This window comes from Trypanosoma cruzi, genomic scaffold, assembly GCF_000209065.1.
Source record: "Trypanosoma cruzi strain CL Brener 1047053517129 genomic scaffold, whole genome shotgun sequence".
NCBI classification, from domain to species: Eukaryota; Euglenozoa; class Kinetoplastea; order Trypanosomatida; family Trypanosomatidae; genus Trypanosoma; species Trypanosoma cruzi.
Genome location: NW_001849547.1, coordinates 266,405 through 290,361, shown reverse-complemented (window position 1 = coordinate 290,361; position 23,957 = coordinate 266,405). Strand labels below are relative to the sequence as shown.

Sequence of the window (23,957 nt, the reverse complement as noted above, 5' to 3'; positions counted from 1 at the left end):
CCCACACCACCTCCCCTCTGTTGCCTCTTCTTGTTGTTGCGTGTGCGGCTGCGGCTGCGGTGGTGGCCGCGTGAGAGTGAGTGTGAGAGAGCCATGCACCGCCCGCACACACACTCTTCCTTCTCTCTCTGTGTGTGTGTGTCCCCTTGCATGGACTCTCGCCCTCACCTCACCCCACGAGGCACACACAATAATGTGCCCATTGTATATATGCATGCACACCCATGCAGGCCCGTTGGTGCTCTCTTTTGCACGACACGCACCGCTGCCGTCCTGCCTGGCTGCATGGGCGGAGCACCGTAACTGTTTCTGTTTTGTTTTTATTGCATTGAGTGGGCGACCTCTCTCTCTCTCCCTCTGTGTGTGTGTTTTGCTTTACGGGAGCAATGAGAGTGTGTGCGCTGGTCGTCCCACGCTTCGGCTTTTTGTTTTGTTTTCCTTTTTGATTTTGTGGTTGAGTGCAATCATTCCTCTTTTTTGATCGATGGCTTGCTTTTGCAGCGGAAGCTTGAATTTTTATTTTTATTTTTACCTTTTGAGAGAGTGAGTCTTTTTTATTCTTTTGAAGCGAATAAGCTTTTTATACTTATGCAGCATGCGTCAGTTGTTTTAATTCATCCCACGGCCTGGGCTCCGGAGGGCACCAAAATGTTTCGCACGGACATCTGGCAGCATGGAGAATCCACCGCGGAGGGCGTGATTGCGGTCCTCCCGTTTGCGGAGCATTTCAGCTCGTGGCAGGCTGCCGCTGCAACACACTCGGCGTGCTACATTCCGTCCGTCCAGATACATGTGGGAATTTCACGGCTGCCGCTCGTACGGTGCCTCGGTGCATCTCCAACCATTTGATTACAGCGGCCAGAGGTGTTCCACACGCCGAGGTGGAAGCATCACAGTCAGCTTCACGCAGGACAACGGCGAAATGTTTCCGTCGTGGCAGCATGCCTGCCTGTCGCGGGATGCCGTCCTCCGTCCCTGCAGTGTGGCATGGCAGATGGTGGTCCGAGTCCATTTAAACGGGTGGATGTCCAGTGGGAGGCACACAGTGCGCGTTGCGCAGTCACGTCGGGAAACGAGACGCTGCAGCCGCTGATCCACGTTGTCTGTGCCGGGTCGTCGGAAAGCTCAGCGTCCATGCCGCTTGGGACGACGGCAAGGTCCTCTCCTGCCGTCGTGGATGGTGAGCGACCGTCCCGCAGCTCATGGTGTGAATTCAGGTCGCAAATAACCGCTGCAGGACCAAGGCGACGAATGGTGCTCGCAAAGTGAGAGTGTGAGCAATTGCCGTAGAAGTTTGCAGAGGTCCACCACGTACATGCTGGGGCTGGCCGGCGGGCACACGCGGAAGGCGGTGGTCTCCACGCAGTTGGTGCCACGAGCTACAGGCGCTCGCACGGCAAGGTGTGGCGCACCAAGAAGGCCACGCCACCGGCGCGCCCACTGCAGGCCTGATAGAAGTCACCGCAGCCAGTGAGCCTCGTCGCTGGGGCACTCTGCTGCCTGCACTCCTGCAGAAGAACCATGCCGGGATGGTGCTGCGCCAGTCGAGCAGCAAGGGCAATCCTGAAGAGAGAAGGGCATGAAGTTCTGAGCCACCAGACAACTACAAGGCCATCCTCATCGGGGCGGCGGCTCCTGCGGACACCACCGCAGTGGGTGATGCCGACGGAGTGACCGCAATGAAACGACTGTGCGCTTCTGTCAGTCAATCTGCAGGCAAACCGCCTCGCCGCTCCACAACCAACAGTGCATGGGACCTTCTCGAGGGGTGACGCCGTCGTGGTCCCCACCACGCTCGCAGCAATGCCTTGCCGCAATCACTCCCACAGAGAGAAAAGAAAGAGTGTGTGGATGTGTGTCGAGAGCACAGCGACCGTCATCGTCAGAGTAGGCCATCGTGGCACCGTCCGTCACGCGTCAGCACACACCGAGCAACGCACGCAACCGGCAGAGCAAAAAAAACGAGGAGAAAAGCATGCCCCAAGAGCAGGCAGCACCTTCACGCATGGCGGGCATCGTGCAGCCGTGTTGCCATTTCAGCACGAGACGTAAGCCAACGTCCCTACCTTCGCCGAAACATTACTCCAGAGTACTGTGCAAACACTTACTTCCTGTGTGCTGGTAAAGCAGAAAAAAGGAGGAGGACCACAGGGAGGCACATCAACAGAGCAATAAGAACATCTGGATGACAGCGATACATGCGGTACGACCTCAACCTCAACAATCACGCAAGGTGGCAACAAACATCCACAAAAAAAAAACACGGCGGCAGGGTGTGGCTGTGTGTGTGGCGCTGCGGGTGTCTGCCCGCCCTGGCCGCAAGAAAACAAAACAAGAGGGAAAGAAATGTGTGCTCCGCCCCACAGGCCCTCGTCGCACGCCCACACGTCACGGCTCCCTCAGCGCGCCGTTCGTCGCCGCCCCTCCTCATGCGTGCAGCAGGCGAGGCGCACAGGGCCGTCGTCATGAGCGTGTCGGTGGGTGTGCGAGTGGAGCAGTTGGGCGGGAAACACACGGCACCCCTCACAGGAAGAGTGCAGAAGAAACAATTAAAAGAGGGAAGAGTAGAAAAACCGTCCATAGTGATTGCCCCCAAAAGCAAAGAAAGGAAGGGATGTGGGGACGTTGGAAAAAAAAGCAACGAACAGAAAAAAAAAACGAAAAATAAAAAAGAATTTGAAACAAACACGAAAAAATTAAAACAATGAAAAAAAGAAACAAAAAGCCGAAGCGTGGGACGACCAGCGCACACACACTCTCATTACTCCCGTAAAGCAAAACACACACACAGAGGGAGAGAGAGAGAGGTCGCCCACTCAATGCAATAAAAACAAAACAGAAACAGTTACGGTGCTCCGCCCATGCAGCCAGGCAGGACGGCAGCGGTGCGTGTCGTGCAAAAGAGAGCACCAACGGGCCTGCATGGGTGTGCATGCATATATACAATGGGCACATTATTGTGTGTGCCTCGTGGGGTGAGGTGAGGGCGAGAGTCCATGCAAGGGGACACACACACAGAGAGAGAGAAGGACGAGTGTGTGTGCGGGCGGTGCACGGCTCTCCCACACTCACTCTCACGCGGCCACCACCGCAGCCGCAGCCGCACACGCAACAACAAGAAGAGGCAACAGAGGGGAGGTGGTGTGGGAGACCGCGGTGCTGCCGTCACTGTCGTCCGTAATTGCGGTTGCATTTGTACCATTAGCAGTATTGTCTTTCGCGGATTCTTCACCATTTCTTGCGGAATGTTCATGCTGTTGGTGTTGCTGCTCTTCATGCTGTTCTTTTTCTTGTCGTTCCGGTCCTTCTTCTTGTAGAAGCTCTTGTTTTTCTCCAGAATGGTGTTCGACTGAATTATCCTGATCATGTATTGCTGTTCTTCCTCCCTCTTCTCCGACTGCTGTACCTCGCAGTGCTTCTGCTGCTGCCTCTGCTGTCTTTGCTGCTCTTGCTTTTGCGTCCGCTTCCGTTGCTGCTGCTTTTGCCTTTTCTGCTGCTGCTTTTTCTGCTGCTGCAGCTTTTGCTTCGGCTGTTTCTGCTGCTGCTTTTGCTTTTTCTGCCTTTTCTGCTGCTTCTTTTGCTGCTGATGTTGCTATTAGTGTTGCTGTTGCTGCTGTCTCTGCTGCTGCCGCTGCTGCTTCATCATCTTCTTCTTCTGCTTCATCTTTGTCTGCTGCTGCTGCTGCTGTTGCCGCGTTTGCTGCTGTGGCTGCTGCCTCTGCCGCTACCTTTGCTGCTTCTGCCGCTTCTGTTGCCGTTGCTACTGCCTCTGCTGCTGCCTTTACTGCTGCTTCTGCTTCTGCTTCTTCTGCCTTTGCTGCAGCAGCCTCTGCCGCTGCCTTTGCTGCTTCTGCTGCTGCTTTTGCTTCTTTTGCTGCTTCTGATGCTGTCGTTGATTTTGTTGCTGCTGATGTTGCCGTTGCTTTTGCTGCTTCTGCTTTTGCTTTTTCCTCTGTGTCTACTGCCTCTGCTGCTGCCTTTGCTGCTTCTGCTGCTTCCTCTGCTTCTTTTGCTTTCGCTGCTGCTGTTTTTGCTGCTGCCTTTGCTGCTTTGGCTGCTGCTGTTGCTGCTTTTGCTTTTTCAGCTGCTTCTGTTGCTGCTTTTGCTGCTGCTCCCGCCTTTGCTGCTGCTTCTGCTGCTGCCTTTGCGTCAGCTGCTGCTTCTGCTGCTCTTTGTTCTTGTCTTAACTGCAATCTCGCAACTGGAATAAATAATTCTTTCAAAATACTGTCGTCCCCACCAGAAACAACAACATCTCCATCGGCCGGAACGGACCACAGCGCGCAGAGGACACACACCAGCAGCACACGACCAGTCATCATCGCCATCACCCCTGTCACTTGCGTGTAGCCTTCAGCACAAACTAACAACACGTCAATGCAGAGTAAAAGCAAAAAAAGAGACAAGTCACACAGCCACGCACCGCCCCATCCAGCGATGAGAGTCACGCACAACAACAATTGGGTGGACGCCGTTCAACAAAAATCAAAACAAAAACAAATAAAAAAAAAACAAAAAAAAAGAAGTGCTCCTCGCCCTTGACCCGTTCCTCACACTCCCACAGTCACCATTACTGTTATTCCCTCTACTCAGTCCCTCACAGGCACGACACGCTCACTTCAACAGCTCCGTGTCCTCACAATCACCGGCATGCCCCGGCCGCACAGCGCCACAATGTCGTGCCGCCTCCCCTCCCCAATGATGAGCGCAACACCCAACGCGTACTGGCGCACGCGCTCCATGCGCTGGAACCACTCGCGGATCAGGTTGGCCGTCATGCACTGCATCTTGTTGTCCTCCTTGTGCTTGGAGCAGACCCTAACATCCTCTCGATCCACGGCCTGGGTGCTGCGAGAGGCTGCCGAGAGGTGCCACTTTTGTGGAAGACACAAATGTGCGGAAACAACGGCCACCCTCACTCCCCCACACCTCCGCTCCCTCTACTCTCCCACACACAAGGGCGGTGTCATGGGAAAAAGAAGTCCGCCGCACAACTGATGCACGAGGGCACACGCAAAAGCAACGCCATCCACGTCGCACCGCAAGATAGAGCCATGCGCACAGCACAAAAACGGCCGCAACAAGAGGAACGGGGCAAATCCAATTACACGGTGGTGTCCTTTACTTCTCTCTTCCCCGACGGATTGGCGTCCCACACTCACAAATGAGGCACGGCGCACACCATCCGCTCCCCTCCGAGTGCACTCAGCAGGCCGGCGCCCAGTCACCCTCATGCCATCGCAGAGGGAGCACAAACAATCGTCGTCACGGAAAATCGATGCCTCCAGCAGGAAAGAATAAAGAATAAATGAAGGGCATGTCAACAGCACAGCAAGCAGTGGGACACTCAACGCGAAACGGGAACACAAAGTGGCAGTGGGCAAGGCAAAAAAAAAAAAAATGATAGGAGTCCGGCATGACTCCCAAAATTAAAAGAAAAAAATAAAATAAAAATTGATTTGGCGGGACTTTTATTTCATGTGCCGCGCATCACAAGACGACCGTGTGTGTCTGTGTATACATATTGCCCGCACCAACAAAAAAGAAGCGGAATTAAATTAAATAAAAGAGATCGTACTGTTCCACGAGCCCACACAACATCCCTCAAACTTCATTGCGGCATCCGGCCTGTTCCTCCGCTCCTCCTTTCGTGCAGTCCGTGGGACGCACAGCAATGAGGCCGGCACCGTGTGTGGGCAAAAAAAAAGCAAAAAAGAGAGAGAAACACGTCACCCATGACAGTGTGCAGCAACCGACCATTAAATAAAGGAACAGCAAGGATGCTTATCATTCCAGGAAGACAACTGCAAAAAAAAAAAAAAAGAAACCGAAAAGAATACACGCAGGGAACGCGGCACATGTTATCCGTGAGGAGCCGCAATTCCACACTCTTTGGCTCACAATACCGCCACAACTCCACACAATCCCAGAAGAAGAAGCAAAACCCAATACACGCACAAACGCACAGTGCCGTGAACAGTTAACTCTCGCAGTGCCAATTTCGCGAAGTTGAGCAGGGCAAAGCAGTCGTGTGGACTCCCACCGCTCCCGGAATACTTCGCGGTGAATTCTCGTAATTGGGGTTCTCGTGTCCAGAGGCAATGCGTTGGGTCAATCCGTCCGCATCACCCTCAGCAACAAATCCACTGCCTGCAACGCCATTTTCTAAAGAAAGGATATTTGTGTCCGGTGGCGTTGTGCTCATTCACCTCGTATGTGATCCGCAGCAACGTGTTCCCTGCCGCCACAAGTGACGGACATGATCCCGGATGCATTCAGCGCCGCTACTATTCTCGGACCGTTGGCAAAGGAAGGCCTCTTCGTGGATGCATTCGGGACCATCACTTCGATCGGATTGCTGGCAAACTCAGGCCTCGTCTCGGACGTGTTGGTCGCCGTGTTGGATGCGGGACTCGGATCGACGGTGTTGGGTCCGTCAGCCGCCGCAGACCGTCGCCAATCCTCGTTTTGACGTGACGGCTCAGCATTCACTTGCGGCGCAGTTGTCCCACCAGATTTTGTGTCATCCTTCCCTTCACGGGGTGGCGGCAACTGACGGATTCCCGTCCGGTCAGCATCGCTGCTCCGTGCAGGCGGATGGATGGTTCCATCGGGGAAAATTGACGCCACCACAATTCATAAGGGCCGGCGTATTTATGTGTCGTCACATTCATCGTGAAGGCAACGGTGGCCCCTTCCTCTTTCATTGCACAGCTGGCAGCACAGTTGCCACATGTGTGCACCGCATTGGCCACATGGCGCACAGCACCCAGCTCACCATTCCTGCCATGCATGCGCACATCAAAGCCACTGAAAGTGTAATTCTCATGCTTAGCCTCAGCAATGGCAGCAGAACAATTCTTCCACGCCCATACACACACGCGATAGCTCAGGCCGCCGTCACTCGGAGCACACGACACATCCACCGGCACTACCACCGCATCCGCACCACCAGATGCATCTCCAGTACTCCCAGCAGCCGTCACACACACGGACAAGCAGCAGCACAAGAGCGCAAGGACCAACACGGCGCCGCACCGTCGTCATCGCAGTCATCGTCACCCGTGGTGGAGTCGCTGGAGCCAGTCAGCTGATCCGTGAGAAAGAAGAAAAAGAATGCAACAAGAGAGAGAGGAACGAAGTGCAGCGGATACAGCGAGAGAGTGAGAGCAGACAACATGAGGAGAGGGCAGCAGGCCCAGCCGCACAGTTCACACACCACGAGACGGCATCCACGCAAGAAAAGAACACAACGCCAGCAGCCACCCACCATGCAGGAGGAGAGGACATCCACCACCATCTCCTCCCAGCTCATTCCCAGCGCCAACGGGAAATGGCCAAAACCCGCGGCCACCACACAACGCACACGGAGCGAGCACCCACCACACCAGCCACACGCGACAGTGGACCCTCATCCATCCATGACGCGGCAACAAAATTTCAGCCATCCCGCCCTCAATGGGACACGGAGCCCAAATCAACGCAGTCACACGCGGTGCTCCACACCCGCAGGAAAGGAGACTCGAGCTGCACACTCCCTCTCCCTTCTCCTCATGGCAACGAAGAAGACAACAGCCGCCACACGCAACTGCCAGCATGCACTGCAAAAGAAGCATTCAAATCCACCGCAATGTGCATCTTGTGTGTGCGTGGTTGTGTGTGCCTGCAGAAACACAAAGCAAAGAAGTAGAAAAGAGGGAGCAGAGTATGTGGAGAGACGCAAAAAATAAAACGTGCAGCAAAGACGCGTAACGGAAGCAACAAGAAGAAGACCGCTCAAACTCATGACTGCACCGCAGTCCAAGCAGTGGCAATTCACACAAGATTTATCCAAAACGAAAAAAAAAGCTTCCCCTTCATCTTACACAAACCCCATCACACAAAATAATTATAAATAATAAAGAAATCGTCCATTACTGTTCCACACAAATTAACAAAAGCAGCCGGCTGCCGTGTGGCCACACCAAACTGTCTGCAAATATTTTGCCCAAAAAAGAAATTTACATGTCTTTCAGCCGTCCGACCCTCTGTGTGTCCGCACATCGTTTATATTTCATGGGGCCATCCGCGTGTTGCTGCTCCCCTCAGTCCTCTCATCGGCGCGTGAGTGCGGCCTGCAGAGCTCAGTCACTCGTGTGTGTGCATGGGGACTGAGAGAATCACGCAGACATGACGGGAGTCGCGTCACTCCATCGGGAGAGTGAGCGCAGCGAAAAAAAAATCATCGGGGAAAAGAAATGCTCACAAGACCGACACCGAAAGAAATGCCGGCGCGTGAAATGCACACGAAAGACAAAAGAAAAAAAATCTTAAAAACACGGCGGCAGGGTGTGGCTGTGTGTGTGTGGCGCTGCGGGTGTCTGCCCGCCCTGGCCGCAAGAAAACAAAACAAGAGGGAAGAAATGTGTGCTCCGCCCCACAGGCCCTCGTCGCACGCCCACACGTCACGGCTCCCTCAGCGCGCCGTTCGTCGCGGCCCCTCCTCATGCGTGCAGCAGGCGAGGCGCACAGGGCCGTCGTCATGAGCGTGTCGGTGGTGTGCGAGTGGAGCAGTTGGGCGGGAAACACACGGCACCCCTCACAGGAAGAGTGCAGCAACAATTAAAGAGGGAAGAGTAGAAAAGAAAAAAAAATCCATAGTGATTGCCCCAAAAGAAAAAAAGAGGGATGGTGGAGTAAAAGATTAGGAAACAAAAAAAAAAAAAACTAAAGAAAATAAACCATTAAAAAATGAAAAAAAACTCACAACTCCCTGAAGGAAGCAAAAAACAAGTAGCAAAACAATAACAGAAAAATAGAAAGTAAAAACAAAAAAAACAAAACAGAGGGAGTTGCACCGAATGGCTCCAGCGTACATGCACCCACACACAGACATGCGTTCACGCAAACAGTTGTATGCGTGTCGTGCATACGAGTGTGTCTGGGATGCGTGCCAAGTGACGGATACAGGGAGCAACAACATGGAGCGCACAGCAGCGCAGCAGAAGCAAATGAAGCAAAACTCACAATCATAATTTTCTATTACTTATTACTCTGTAAAACAAAAGAAGCGCACAGATCCACGTGGTTGAGTGCTAGCAATTATATTCCGCAGTCATTTCTTCAGCCCAGTGTCCCGTACGCAAGGACGGCCAGAACAAGCGGTGGCAGGGCATGCAGACGGGTGTAATGGAAGCAGGCGTCAGTTCCCACACTGTTCTCCGGCGCGTTATTTTTGGGCGCAGAGGAAAGGGGAGCCGGAATGCTTGCCGCCGTAGCATTTCCTTCGCTGGAAGCAGTGTCGGTGGTGTTGGCGGCGGTGTCCTCTTCGGTGCCTTCCGCTGCACCCCCGTCCTCGCCGGTCTGGGACAACTGAGTCGGTGGCGCGGCAGCAGTCTCTTCCTGCACCTTCACTGGAGGGTCATGGGAGGAGTGGTCGCCGCCTTCTGTGGGCCTTGGATCTGGTGTGGATTCGGGTGCAGGAGAGGCAACAGAGGCAGAATGTGAAGGGCCTTGAAGCCCACCAGCGGGGGCGGAATCCGACGCCTGCGAGGCCGCAGTGCCAGCAGAAGAGTTAGCAACAGCGCCGCCTGGAGTTGCAGTTTGAGGTGGAGGAGGGACATCCGCGGAATCCTCAACGTCAGAAGATTCAGAATTTGTTGTGGAGGTGCCACCGGAAGCCTTGTGTTCTCGAGACCCCAAAGATTCTGCTGCAGGAGGTTTAGCCGGAACACTTTCAATGGTGACCGCCTTCGACTTCACGTTACTCTCCCACCAACTCTTCACCACGCTTGGAGTGGGCAATGTGACGTTGATCGTGAAGACACTATGCTCCAAACCATCTTTTATACGGCTCTGTGAAGCCTCGGACGTACAGTTTCCGTCGCCCATGTCGCAAATCTCCTTCCCCACACCATCATCTTCAACCGTGCAGTTGTACCACATTGAATTCCCAGGGAGTTGCCAGCGCCCGAGTTTATCCTTACCCGCACACTCTGCATTCACCTGCAGCACCTCCTGCTCTTGCTCCTCCCCTTCCTCCACGGCAAACACGCACGAGCAGCAGCACAGCAGTGCAAACGCCAACACGACACAAAACACACGGCGCATCATCATCAAAACTTTCGTTGTTGAATAACGTGGATTCGATCTGCAGGATCATGAGAAAGGAAATTAGAGAGAGACAGCAGCTACACCACGCACAGCCACCGCATGGTAATAAATGGCAGCAGCCAGAAGAAGCGCACACCAAAAAAGACAAATGGGACCATTACAACCGCAGAACTCACACACCGCCACGCAAACCAAAACTTAAAAAGGCGGAAAAAAAAAAAAGAAAAAAAATGATGGGAGTCCAGCAGAACGCCAGGGGAGGAATATAAAAAATGATCAGGCACGACTTTCATTTCATATGCCAAGCAGCACAAGACAACCGTGTGTGTCTGTGCATACATAACGCCCTCACCAAAAAAATAAATGAAATAAAAAGATCGTCCTGTTCCGCCAGCCCACACAACATTCTTCACATTTCATGCGGCATCCGGCCTGTTCCTCCAATCCTCCTTTCGTGCAGTCCATGGGAGACACAGCCGTAGGGCCGGCACAGCGTGTGGGCAAAAAAAAAGCCAACAAGAGGGAAACACGTCACTCATGACAGTGTGCAGCAACCGACCATTGAATAAAGAAGGGCTGCTGACTATCCCATCCGTGCACCAGAAGCAGCAATAACAACGAATCATTTGAAAAAAGAAAAGAAAACACGCGTAAAAGCGGCACGTACTGTCCATTAGAAATCGCACAACCGCACTCTACGGCTCATAAAAATGCCACGTCCCCACGCACTCCCAGAAGTAAAGCCAGACAATGCCCAAGGCACACACCCATGGACGGCGCCGTCACCAACTCATTTTGAAAACAATAAAACAGTAGAGCCATTGACATCAGCGGTGCCGTTTCCCAAACCAAATTCCAATTTGGCGGGCACTGGCAACAATTCCCTCGCAGCCGCGTCAACGCCCGGATCCTGTGACAGTTTGGCCGCAAAATTACCGGGGCGCGGTGTCGCTTTTCCCTCCTTGCAGCCCGCTTCAGTCTGCTTGCCACGCAAAAGGTGCATCTGTAGCTCCTGCCTGGTCAGTGGGCGATTGCACAGACAGACATGCGTCAGCGTCACCTGACTGCAGTATTAGCCACTGCGACCGCCACCTCCAACGTAGAAGCATGAGACGTCGAACAACTGCGCCTCACGTGTAACTGTCGTTGCTGAGCTCCCCAAAGTTTTGCCATCCACGCACACGGTGCCCATGCCGTTCTGGAGCCCAACTGCCACCCGTTACGTTCTCTCCAGCCCGCAGTTCCCGTGCTGCACTTCTCCCACCTCACCGTCAAACGCCACCTCCCACTTATTGCCCGCCGTGACTGACAGTCCCACCATCCTCACGCTCCCAGCGCCACCCACAGCAACCATAAGGACGCTGCCGCTGCCCGCAGGAGCCGCCCCAATCGTCGCCGTCACCACAAGAGTGAACTCCTTCTTCACAATGTGGAATCGTTGATTCCGCCACCGATTACCCACAGGCCACTCTGTCCACACCCCAGGCCCCTCAAACGTCGCACCGCCCTCAACCTCCGTTGCTGTCCCAATCACCGTGGCACTCGCCGCGACATATTCGTTCACCCAGCAATCCCTCTCACCCTCGTTGGACAAATATCCGACAAGCCCATCCGTGGGCGTAGGAGAGCTGCAGGCACCGTCGGATGCGGTTCCCTCCTTGCTGGTGGAAGTGCAAGGCGTTGTAACTTTCTTGTCGACTGCATCCCAAGTCCTCAGCACAGTCCTTATTTCCTCCAGTTGCTCAGTGAGGTGTGCGAGCACAACGCGCCCTTGTTCTGCATACCACTCGAACAGGGCAAACAGTTCACCACCCTTGCACTGCAGGGTATCTGCGTTTTTAGAAAAACAATCAGCACATAACGGTCCAATGGGGTAAAATCGAGTCATATCAGTCATATAAAGAAGCAACACGCTCGTGGCTCTCCGAATATTATTCTTCCTGGGCAAAGCAAACAGCACTACACTCCTCCCCTCGATGGATGCCGTCACGATGTCGAGTCGACCGCCAGTCGTAGCACTCTTCAAGGCCTCACTCAAGACATTCAAATGTGCTCCGCAGAATTCCATCCATTCCTTCCCCATTTCACCGGACTCATGCACTTTACCGTCATGACCTCCATGCGTGGAGGCCATGAGGAGCTTTCCCTCCCACTCAAAGAGATTGGGATCAGCGCAATCCCGTCAGCAACACCCTCCGCAGGGAACCCCCAAGTCCTGCCACAGCCCTTCGAATGGATGATGGTGCAGACTTTTGTGTTGTCCCCCTTCACAGCCACAGGGGAAACACAATCGCGGTGCCATTCGCCACCACGCCCCTGCCGCTAATACCCCAGTACCCATTCCATGACTTCGCTCGTAGCTGACCGTCAACAACAGCCTTGGAAAGTCTCCCAGCTCCCCACGTGATGCGCCTTCCCCCATAGTTGGAGACCAACAACGTCACCCAAAACAGGCACAAGCTCCCACCTGTGTGGAGTTTCCAACATCGTGCTGGCATTTTTCGCAGGAAGGCGCTCCACAGGCAGAAAAATCTTGCCATCTTTCGTCAACGCCTTGCGATCCTTCAATTGAGGCATGTGAACCGCCTCTTCTCTTCGATCCACGGCAATGTGCGTCCTCCAGTCCGTCACGCTCTCCGCTGCGATTCCTTTCGTCCACGCCTCCCCTGTAAAACTCGCGTACTTTGACCAAATGCCAACACTGGCACTAGAAGGGACTCTCTAATTAGCCTTGGCAATACCCACAATTAGGCTATAGTGGTTCAACAAGAAAACGGCCAATAAAGAATTTGACACCATTTTCTCCATGGCCGTTGCCTCCCAAATGCGCCAGAAGACGCCTTCGTTTCTCACAATACAAAAATAACCATAGGCTTTGGATCACCCACCTTCTTTGCACGCGCAACTCCACTCCCGCAGCAAAACATCACGACGAGGAGCAGCACCGCGGAAGGAAACACACGCCGGGACATGTTGGGCCTCTGCGACTCACTCTCTCTTCCTTCCCTCCTCCTTCCGCTGGATCCGGTCACACGGCGACGGTTGTGTGTGCGGGGTGCCTTCACCGCAGCAACACGTGAGAGCATATAAATATGTGTGTGGGCGGTGTGTGTGCTGTTGGTCCTTTTGGTGCCTTCGAATTTCACAGTAGCGATTAGCGCTTGTTTGCCTTCTTTCCTAGCGTGTCTGTGTTCAAGAATTGGAAAACAGTAGCAACAGCGGCAATACACCAGAAAGGTCAGTGAGGAGCAGAGCAGAGCACCCACCCAGAGAGCGGGAAAAAAGACAATCCGGGAGGGACGGCACGGAGGACCATCGCCCACAGAAAAGAGCAGCAACACGGCAAGTCACGGCGGGTGCGTTATTATTTCCAAGTCAGCACACACCCAACGGGGAATGACAGACAGACAGGCGGAGGGAGAGAGGGAGATGAATGGATGCCGTCAAGAGGCACTCACAATCAAAATGGCCCGTGAGCATGCAGCCACTCCACGCAGGAACACAGAAAAAAATGGTGAGAGGGAAAAAAGCAAGAAGCAGCACAAACACACGGAGGGAACAAACACCGGTCGCAGGAAAAGCACCGCAGAGGGCCTCGTCTTGGCCGGCAACTCCACACCGGCCCTCACACACACGCACCATCGCAGTGCCGTCAGTCCGCGGATGAGAGGATTCGGCCCTCCATACAACAAACACACACACCGCCAGCAATCAACCACCAATGACAAGGAAAAGAAGAGACACACCGACAGCGCCTCCAGTTCAATCCCACGGCCAACGGGATACGGCCACAGACCGCTGCCGGCACAACGCACACGGAGCTAGCAATCACCCAAAGAGCCACACACGGAAGCGGATCCTCACCCAGCCATGACGCGGCGCCTCGCTCCATGCGGTCACACGGAGCACACTGTTTCCCCAATAGACCTTATCCTTCGTCCATCCCTTAAAGATGCTTCTGTTAGTGATGGGCCTTAAAACACAATAGAAGAAAATGGACAATGCAGTAACACCGTGACACCGCCAGTCACAATGATTCCCTCATACCGGGGCAATTCTCCAAGTATGCCTCGTATGCACACACAATAAACATACCATATAAAAACCACCCAATGTTTTTCTACCAGAAGCCAAACAATCCCTTTCCCTCCCCAATTTCTTCTGTCACTGTTATGTTCGATAGCGTTGGACATTTTGGCATTTGCGTGCGGTGCTGCCGCATGGGGCTGGTGCACCTGCACCGCATGCTCAGGCACAAGCATACAAAAATACATAAATCCCACAATATTTTTTACCATAAATCAAAATACATCGCTCACTTTCAATTTCCTAATCTATTTTCCTATTATTATTATTATTATTATTATTGTACAATTCGGAGTGCTTCGTCTCTTCTAAAGTCTCTGTACGATATTGACACTTGGTACTGGCGCACCTCTTCCCTCCAGAACGCCAAATCTCACGGCTCTCGTCGCTCACATTATTGGAATTGACGACATCACATCTCCGCCAGTCACTCATCGGCGTGCTGTCTGCCTGCTGCACGTAAATAATCTCCCACGACATGTCTCGGGATGATTCCTCCCAACCATTAAAATAAGCCGCCAGGCACTCAGTGAACTGCCGCACAGTGCTGGCGGTGGTGTGGTGTTCACCCGCCGTAGCCATCCGCAGCGCAACCAGCGTCATTAGATCCGACTCCATAAAGAAAAAAAGCAGTCCACCAGCGGAAAGTTTTGGACTTTGGGCTCATACAGCACCCCGTACTTTATTTTACGGATCGTTTTTTCATATTCACTCGGCAGCAAACCCTCATCTCCCTTGGGATGCAATTCAGGGGCCAACTTCAAGACGCAGGGCTTTGCTTGACGTCCTGTTGGCGGCTCAAACTCCGTGAGTTTCGTCGCCATTACCTTGGCAAAGGCACTCTCCGTGAACGATTTCAAAGCAAACCATCCAAAAAACATTGGCAAAATATTATCCTTCGACGCCAACATCAGCCTCAAAAGCCATTTTATTCTGCTACACTTGGGAAACGTTCCAATGTCCGTTCCTCGAGGCAAGCAGATATCGGTGCATTGAAAAGGACCACACCGCCTGCGTATATTTCCCGAACAACTTTCACAGGCTTGTGGGACGGATCCTCAGAACACCATGGCGACTCACCTCCCCGTGAAAAGTGCTCCTTCACAGTTACCTCGTTGATCGACTGCAATGCAAACTCCACCGCTCCACAGCGTCCACTAAACGCCTCCTCATCAAAGACGTGACGTGGAAACGGTCCCAAAAGATACATGTGTTTTTGACCTCTTTCCAGCATTCCGCCTGTTTCTCTTTAGTCTCATCACGCGCCATCCAGGCGCACATCGCCTTCACATCCATCTCGTCGGGCAATTCACGATGATTCGCGCGGCCTGTAGTTGCTTCGCCCACTCATCATAGTTGGCTACCTTTGGGAGTAACACCACAATCATGCCCCATCCAGAAGTAGGCGCAAAATTTCTCGGTGGCGGCGTTCCCTCCTTTGCCACATCGTAGATAATATACCCTTTCGTCTCACGCTCCCTTAAACTTCTCAACTCCGAGATGCACATGTCCTCATCGCTGCATCTTGTCACCGTCCTGCTGGTCTTGTCAGACACGTACGCATCTCCTCCACCAAAACAGTGGACCACCACTTGGATTTTCTCGACATCGCAGTGCAGCAGCTGGTAGAGGAGGTACGAGCCGGCAGCCACCGATTTCCCGATCCCGGGCGTCCCAATCAACACACGCCGCTCGGGCTCAAAGTCTGTCCCACCGTGAGGGCTGAACCACGCGGTTAGATCGCCCTTGACGATCTGCCATACTCGGTCCACCTCACAGTTTACAAAAACGTCCTTAGGAAGATCCTGTATCGTATGCCACGAGTACGGCCATCCCTCCTCCGAGGCAAGCACCATCAGCACGGAAGGTGCTGCACCGAATTGCCGCACAGCGTCATTCTCTTCGATAGCGTCGTCAGCTTCCCTGTACGACCATGACTGTTCTGGCCTCCCCTCATGCACCTCCATTCCCGTCCCCGTTTTCTTTCGCTCCACGCCGTCAGGTACTTCCACCGCATGGCTCCGCCTCGCATTGTGCACAGAATCGTAAAACCCCTCCATTTTCATCGCTGCAATCGTCGTCGTTGGGTTCCTCGCTTCCTGAAGGGCTGCATCCAAAAACCCTTTAGCGACGTCATGAACATTTGCCTTTACCTCCGCAGCAGCCACCAACCACTTCAGTAGATTGTCCACACCACTTTTGTAAAGCTTGTGTACATCCTCTGCCATATCCATTTCATCCCTTACAGCCCTCTCCATCCTCACATAACGATCCGATGCCTGTATTTCGCCCAATACTCCCGCATCGCAAATATATTTCTTGTGGTCCTCAAAAAAACCCTCCAACAAGACATCCCGATTGGCGTCCAAAGCGCCCCTGCCGCCCAATTCCATCGCAAGAAAATCATTCAGCCTCATTTCGTCCACGCAAACCCTTCCTTTAAAAACCGCATATTTAATCCTAGTGGAAACGTCAATTCCCAGTTTTTGTCGTTCTCGCCTTTCCCTTTCTTCTGCCTCCCGCCTCTCTACTCTCAGTACATAGGAGTAGGCTGTGTTTATTTGTGCCCTTGCAAGAGGAGTGATCGTATCCTTTTCTTTCATAGTCCCTACGTTGCCCGAGAGAGAGCACACCTTCGTGAAGAGGCTTAGTAATGGCCTCCAGCGCTTGGTGCGCATTTAAGTTAAGGATTTCAAGAAGCCGCTGGTCTTGTACGTAATCATCCGGCTCCTGAACAAACATCTCCATCGTCACATTGTGGTCTTTCATCAACGGCCGCCCTGCCGCCAGCATAATTCCAAAGGAACTTACTCAGCCTCATGTTGGTGCTGCTCATGGTCCACTGCGGCCACACTTTACTCCCCGCCACATGTCGAGCTGCAGCGTCGGAACCGTCACAAGAGCCACGGCGAGGCGCCATCGCAACACCTGTGCGGTGAAGCATCCCACTCGCACGCCCAACTGCGGCCAGCAGGAGCCGCTGGCTCCAAGGGACTGTCGCGGCTGTTTCGCCCCGCTGTCCCAATGGCGTTGGGCGTGGCACTCGCATGGCGGGACGGTCGGTGCGCCATGCAGCCGCACTGCAACGCCTGTCGGTGAAACAGTCGAAGCCCACCGCCCCGCAGCAACACAACGTGCAACCAACCACAACACCGCCACATTATACTCTTTTTCTATTTTATTTTATTTTATTCACGTTGTCTGTCTGTTTGCCCCATCACCGACACTAAAAATAAGTGCACACCTTCACGAAAGGATGAAAAGAAAACACGAACCCACCGTCACGCCGCGGATCAACACTCTCGTCCACCCACCGCCATTGCCGCACAGGAGACCGCAGTGACATCGCAGAGTCAACACCACAACGCGCACAGCACCATCGTGCAGTGAACGATGGGCGAGACGCGGCCATGCATCGCCCCGCTCCATTTTCCCACCACTCAAGTGTTGCGTGCCCACACAAACTAGCAAACACAATCAGAGTGCACACAAACCCAATCAACACCCTCACTCGCTGAAGCACATTATTCGCATGGAGTGACAACAGTTAAGGGCACACCAGCAGTAGCAGGCTGCATGGAATTTCCCTGCCAGCCCTGAAAAGCGACGCAACAACTCTGCGGAGTCAAAGTGACAGCCCCTCGGTGCTGCCCGCAGTCCACATGGCTGGAAGAATTCCACGCACGCATAGCTCCGGACACCTCGCTGTTTGAGTGCACACCAACAGAAAATGTGAAAAAAATGCCTGCGCGAAAGATGGCATTTAAATACGTGAAAAGTCGGCCTGCTTTCTCCGATGGTGTTGGCGAGCAGTCCCACACAATCCAACCAAAATGACACGCCGGACAGAATGAAGTCCGTCAATCAATAAAAAAATGCGACACTGAAAAGGAGCAGTAAAGAGTTGGCGCATGCGATTGCCAGTGACAACTGTGAGCAACCCCGCCAGCACCAACTGAGGTGCCGAGGAGCACGTTTGTGCAGAACTGGCCGTCAGGCAGAGAGGAAAAATAAAACAAGAGGGCAGCAAACCCTCTCGTTCAATGTCTCCTGACCGCGACACCAGAATCAAAATACCATGGACGACAAGAGCGGCAACGCCTTCTCCAAAACATCGTGTCAAGAAGCCGCAGGACCTCAGGAAGGGAGGAAGGCAGCGGCAGCAGCCACAGGGGGAGGCAATAAAACGGCTGGCAGGCACCTTCACGTCGACGCGCACACCGCATCCGAGTGGGCCGGGAGCACAGACCAAACCGCCCGGAAACACACGCATCAAATCCGCAAAACAAAGTCGCGTTGAATCGACAGGAATTCCCCGCCCAAAACAAATTTAAAAAGTAGCGTTTTTCAAGGGGGAATCGCCTTTCCGACGACGGCACGGACACCTCGCAGGAATTTCTTGCAAATCTTCCTTCGCAGGTCCGCATGAAAAAGCAGTGGAATAAAAAGAGAGCGCAACGACGCAAAAAAATAATCCTCCCAACAGACCAGGTGGCAGGCTGCCCTCGTGCAAGTGGACAAAACACAACTTCACTCCGGTCTTGTCGTGGTGGTCGTCTCGCAACATTTTTTTCCTTTTCCCCGCAGTGCACATCCCCCTCCCACAAATCATTTGTTCGGGCCATGATCCTGCGGCCAAACATCGCGCTGCTGGATCCCGCGGCACAGAAGTGAGGGAGGAAGAGGGACCGCAGGACGTGCGAGCAAATCCGAATTCGGTGGCGGTCGCTGCAGCGAAGACTGACGTCCCACGCGGCGTCCCTTTTCTGGGCCCGGTCCTCACCGTGCCATGCTCTCAGCGTGCGGTGCGCCGACCGCTCCGAGCCCCGTTCGTTGGCTGCATCAGGGATGCCGCCATCCAGAGACGGGCATAAGGACGTTGCATCCAACAAAACCTTCAGAGGCACCCGGTGGGCCAACGACGATCGTCACTGCGGGATGTGTGGCCCTTCCGCCGCTCACCTCAAATCGCACTTCTACGCCTCCTCGAGCAGCAGCAGCATAAATACACCGGTCCACTAGGGGCCCTCACCAGCCATTGCAGGAAGACCACTGTGCCCCACTGCTATGAAACCCATATTGCATTGAAGGGTCAATTCTTAAAATCCTGTCGCATCCTCCCCCATTATGCGGAAACACATCCGTCGTGCATGTGTCCACCGCAGCCAAATGAATCTGGTCCAAATGCCCTCCAAATCAAATTCCCCTTTCCGCACGCCATTCCTTCATTCCATACGCCCTGACCCTCATCCGCACGTGTTCACTCACACAAGCCGCCATAGACAGATGGTGGCCGCCCAACGCTCCGGAAAAACATGCCCAGCACGCACACGCACAACAAATGGCATGCGCAAACGCACGGCACAACGGCGAAGAAGCGCACACCAAAAGGATGCGGCCCTCCACAGCAGTCGCAGCCCACCGCGCGCATCACACCCGCAGGAAGAGTGACTCGCGGTGCGCGCTCCCTCTCCTCATCCCCTTAATGCCCACGGAGGAAGCAGCTGCCACCCGCAACTGCCAGCACACGCCACAAAAGAAGCATCAAAATCCACCGCAATGTGCATCTTGTGCGTGTGGTTGTGTGTGCCTGCAGACACACGAAGCAAAGAAGTAAAAACAGGAGCAGAGCATGTGGAGGGACGCACAAACAAAAATGTACAGCAGAAGTGCATGGCAGAAATAAAGAGAAAAAGACTGCCCAAACTCATGATATTGCACTGCAGACAAAGCAGCGGCAATTCATTAAAAAATTTAATAAAAATAAATTTAAAAAAATCATCTTCACCTTCCACACCTCACACTTTAGAAAAATGAAAAAAAAAAAAAATAAAAAAAAGTCTTCCTCTACTACGGCTAAATCCAAATAATAAAAAAGTAAAAAAAAAGAAAACACAAAAAAAAAGCACCCAACTACCGTGTGGCCACACCAGACCGTCTGCATATATTTTGCCCAAAAAAGAAATTTAAAAGATATATTTACATTTCTTTCAACCGTCCGACCCTCTGTGTTTCCGCACATCGTTTATATTTCATGGGGTCATCCGCGTGTTGCTGCTCCCCTCAGCCCTCCCATCGGCGCGTGAGTGCGGCCTGCAGAGCTCAGTCACTCGTGTGTGTGGGGACTGAGAGAATCACGCAGACATGACGGGAGTCGCGTCACTCCATCGGGAGAGTGAGCGCAGCGAAAAAAAAACATCGGGGAAAAGAAATGCTCACAAGACCGACACCGAAAGAAATGCCGGCGCGTGAAATAAACACGCAAAACAAAAAAATCTTAAAAACACGGCGGCAGGGTGTGGCTGTGTTTGTGGCGCTGCGGGTGTCTGCCAGCCCTGGCCGCAAGAAAACAAAACAAGAGGGAAAGAAATGTGTGCTCCGCCCCACAGGCCCTCGTCGCACGCCCACACGTCACGGCTCCCGCAGCGCGCCGTTCGTCGCGGCCCCTCCTCATGCGTGCAGCAGGCGAGGCGCACAGGGCCGTCGTCATGAGCGTGTCGGTGGGTGTGCGAGTGGAGCAGTTGGGCGGGAAACACACGGCACCCCTCACAGGAAGAGTGCAGAAGAAACAATTAAAAGAGGGAAGAGTAGAAAAGAAAAAAAAATCCATAGTGATTGCCCCCAAAAGTAAAAAAAAAAAGGGATGGGGGATGAGAAAAAAAAAAAAAAAAACGAACAGAAAAAACAAGGAAGTAGAAAACAGGAAAATAAATTTAAAATGAGCAAAAAAAAGATTTTATGAGGGAAATTTGTTCCCATGGGAATAGTACTTCTGTGCTCGGGAGGGCGCAGGTATTCCACGCGGCAGCCAGTCACTCCTCACAGAGCCGCAAACCCCCACAGTCCCAACAACAGAAGAAGAAGCGGCAGCAGTCCGCTCCCACGCACAATGCCGTCATCGCCTGTTTTTTCTCCAACGGCATGGGAGCTCAAGGCTGCCGGCACTTGCTGTGTTTCACGGTTTTTTCGAGACTGCTGCGAGGCCGCCTGCTCCACTGGAGCCTCAGAAGCCGACGCAATATCTTCTTCCAAATCGGCACTCCCGCCAGTAAATGTCAAAGGACGGTTGTACAGCAGGACGTTCCTCACAGTCACAGACACACCTTCGTCACCCGCTGTGTTCTCTGCATTGCCTCCATTCCCTCCAATGTAGAAGTGTGAGATCCCTTTCGATTCTGTATTTTCAAATTTACTTTGCACACTCTCACACACACGCTGACCATCAACGTACACGGAGCCCTGGGTGCCGTTCCGTAGCACAATGGCCACTTGGTATTGTCTCTGCGGCTCCCAAGTGCTTTTAAGCCTCTTGGTTGTTCCGTCACAGCAGAGCGCCTGCCACTTCTTTCCACTGCCGTACGACAACTCCATAAGTTTTGTTCCTCCGTCAGTGCCCACACGCACACCCATCAAAGAGACGCTGCCACTCTTCGGCTCACCGTGGACGTACACCGTCGCCACAAGAGTGAAGTTGTGGTTCGCAAAGTGGTACAGCTGATTCTCCCTCTGCTTGCCAACAGGCCACTCCGCCCACGCACCACGTCCTTTAAATGTTACGCCATTATCCGCCTCTGCTGCACCCTCTTTATTCGTTACCGTGGCGTTCACCCCGAGGTACTCGTCCTTCCATGTGTTATCAGAGAAGCTGCCAGACAAAAAGCCAACCAGACCATCCGTGGTCTTACCAGCGCTGCAGCCATTGCCAGCTGAGGGATTCTTCGCAGCACTTGAAGTGGGGCACAGCTTGGAGACACGTTTGTCCACTTTCTTCCACGTCGCCAGCACATCCTTCACCCGCTGCAGCTGCTCAGTCAGAAGCACAGAGACCATACCGGGTGATGGTTCCCCATCGCCCTTCTTCTCGTACAGTGCAATCAACTCCTCATTATTATCAGTTTTGTACAGCAAGGAGCTGGCGGCAGCGTCATCATCACCGGATACCGGCCCAATATCAACAATGTGCGTATTGTCCGTCAGCCAAAGATGGAGTACGCCCTTTTCATTAACTTGTCCTTTCTCAGCATTATTGGCATACACCGGCAGAGTAACGAGCATCACGTCCCTGTTCTCAATCGTCGCTGTAGTGAACCCGCTTCCAACGCCCATCTCATTTCCCTTTTGGTTGTTGCCCCACACGCGCGAGAGTGTTCCGAGGGCCTCCGTCCACGAATCCCCCTTGTCACCGGACTCGTACACCCTGCGGCGGCCATCATCACACGCAGTCATCATCATGAGTTTTCCCTTCCACTCCGCAACGGAGGGATCACTGCAGCCGTCGGCAGACATCCCCTTCGACAGCTTCCCACCCTCAGTGGCTGAGGAGTATATGATCAGCGAAATGGTTTTTCCATTTTTCGTGCCTTCCACTGGGAACACAAGCGTACCGTCCTTCGTCTGAACACCCGATCCACCGCCGCCAATCAGCCGTGTCAAGGATTTGTGTTGTTTTTCAAAACCAGTCCACGGGATAACGGAAGCGTCTTTCCAATAAATATATTTTTTATCGCTGCTCCCATCATTACTGACGTTTCCCACAGCCACCAAAAGTTCCCATTTAACTGCTGCAGCTGTGTTACCAGCAGCTGCCCTATCAGTAACTTCAAAACTGTAGGTTCCAGCAAGCATGTAAATATCACTCCCATTCACAACTGCTGTTGGCCGGCTCACATCTACTTTCTTCCCAATGCTTGAGGAAGCGACTTCCTCCAGAACTTGTGTATCTTTGGTTTCCTTCAGAACTTCCTTCGGTTCGTTACCCTTTCCCATCGTGAGCATTTGGGATGCAATGCCGGTAAAGACACTCTTACCATTCTTCTTGCAGTGCGCCTCGGCAACAGCAAATACATCACTCCCCACTTTCAAAAGGCCGGGAACACCCAACGAGTCTACAGTTACATCACCTTCAGTGATGTTCTTCCATTCAAACTTTGGACCAGAAGACAACGGCTCCTCCACACCATCAACGACAGCAGTCCCACCAGTGCTGCAAAACACCAACACAACGAGGAGGAGCAGCGCCGCGGAAGTAAACACATGCCGGGACATGTTGGGCCTCTGCGGCTCACTCTCTCCTCCTTCCCTCCTCCTTCCGCTGGATCCGGTCATGCGGCGACGGTTGTGTGTGCGGGGTGCCTTCACTGCAGCAACACGTGAGAGCATATCAATATGTGTGTGTGGGCGGTCTGTGCGTTGTTGGTCCTTTCAAAAACTCTGAATTTCGCAGTAGCGTTTAGTGCCTGTTTGCTTTCTTCGTAAGAAAGTGAAAGAGAAAACGAGGTAATAAATATGGGTGAAAGAATAAGCACCGCCATCCACAGTGAGTGGCACCATCATCCCCGCCGCAGTCACTCCCCACAACAACAACTCACGCACACAGACACACGGAACGAGACGGAAGAACAGCGCACCGGGAACACACAGCGACTGCCACCACCAGCAGCAGGAGTCACGGCGGGTGTGTCGTTATTCACGCGTCAGCACACACCGAGCAACGCCCACACACGATAACAACCAGCGGGAGGCAAAAGAGCACAACCGCCCTCGAAACACAGACACGCTGCCGCCGGCCGTTCAATTCTTGTCCCTCCATCGCACCCGCTCCGCCGCTGGCGCACATCACCCCCACACAGGCGAAGAATCCCAAATCAGCCGATGAGCAGCAAAAGAGAGACGGCAGCACGTGCAGCTGCTGTGCGGGAGGCGATGCGCACGTACCCCAAGCACCCTCAATGACACAGCACCCAATCAGCTGCATGCCGCCAACACCACACCAGCAACAT

The 23,957-nt window shown here is 53.3% G+C and overlaps 3 protein-coding genes and 2 pseudogenes across 3 annotated transcripts, besides 16 other annotated features; all 5 read right to left on the bottom strand.

The window, feature by feature from the left end:
* Positions 1 to 3,137: a sequence feature (heterozygous, non-Esmeraldo-like haplotype).
* Positions 2,595 to 2,725: a sequence feature (T-rich).
* On the bottom strand, positions 3,075 to 4,328 carry Tc00.1047053511487.170 (mucin-associated surface protein (MASP), putative; the record flags this gene model as incomplete). Its single annotated transcript, XM_812058.1, has 1 exon — positions 3,075 to 4,328. The coding sequence occupies one exon, from the start codon at positions 4,326 to 4,328 to the stop codon at positions 3,075 to 3,077; it is 1,254 nt and encodes a 417-aa protein (XP_817151.1).
* Positions 3,138 to 23,957: part of a sequence feature (areas not merged during assembly with more than two copies in the genome that could not be assigned to a particular haplotype) that runs on past the window's edge.
* Positions 3,414 to 3,639: a microsatellite.
* Positions 3,671 to 3,859: a microsatellite.
* Positions 3,873 to 3,939: a microsatellite.
* Positions 3,968 to 4,142: a microsatellite.
* Positions 4,478 to 4,522: a sequence feature (T-rich).
* Positions 5,426 to 5,456: a sequence feature (AT_rich).
* Positions 7,882 to 7,902: a sequence feature (AT_rich).
* Positions 8,651 to 8,822: a sequence feature (T-rich).
* On the bottom strand, positions 9,103 to 10,095 carry Tc00.1047053511487.150 (serine-alanine-and proline-rich protein, putative; the record flags this gene model as incomplete). Its single annotated transcript, XM_812057.1, has 1 exon — positions 9,103 to 10,095. One exon carries the CDS (start codon positions 10,093 to 10,095, stop codon positions 9,103 to 9,105), a length of 993 nt encoding a protein of 330 aa, XP_817150.1.
* Positions 11,025 to 13,064, bottom strand: Tc00.1047053511487.130 (annotated as a pseudogene).
* Positions 14,427 to 17,339, bottom strand: Tc00.1047053511487.100 (annotated as a pseudogene).
* Positions 14,436 to 14,460: a microsatellite.
* Positions 19,923 to 19,957: a sequence feature (AT_rich).
* Positions 19,988 to 20,017: a microsatellite.
* Positions 20,043 to 20,083: a sequence feature (T-rich).
* Positions 20,802 to 20,912: a sequence feature (T-rich).
* Positions 20,998 to 23,337, bottom strand: Tc00.1047053511487.90 (trans-sialidase, putative; the record flags this gene model as incomplete). The annotated part of the gene is made up of 1 exon (XM_812056.1): positions 20,998 to 23,337. One exon carries the CDS (start codon positions 23,335 to 23,337, stop codon positions 20,998 to 21,000), a length of 2,340 nt encoding a protein of 779 aa, XP_817149.1.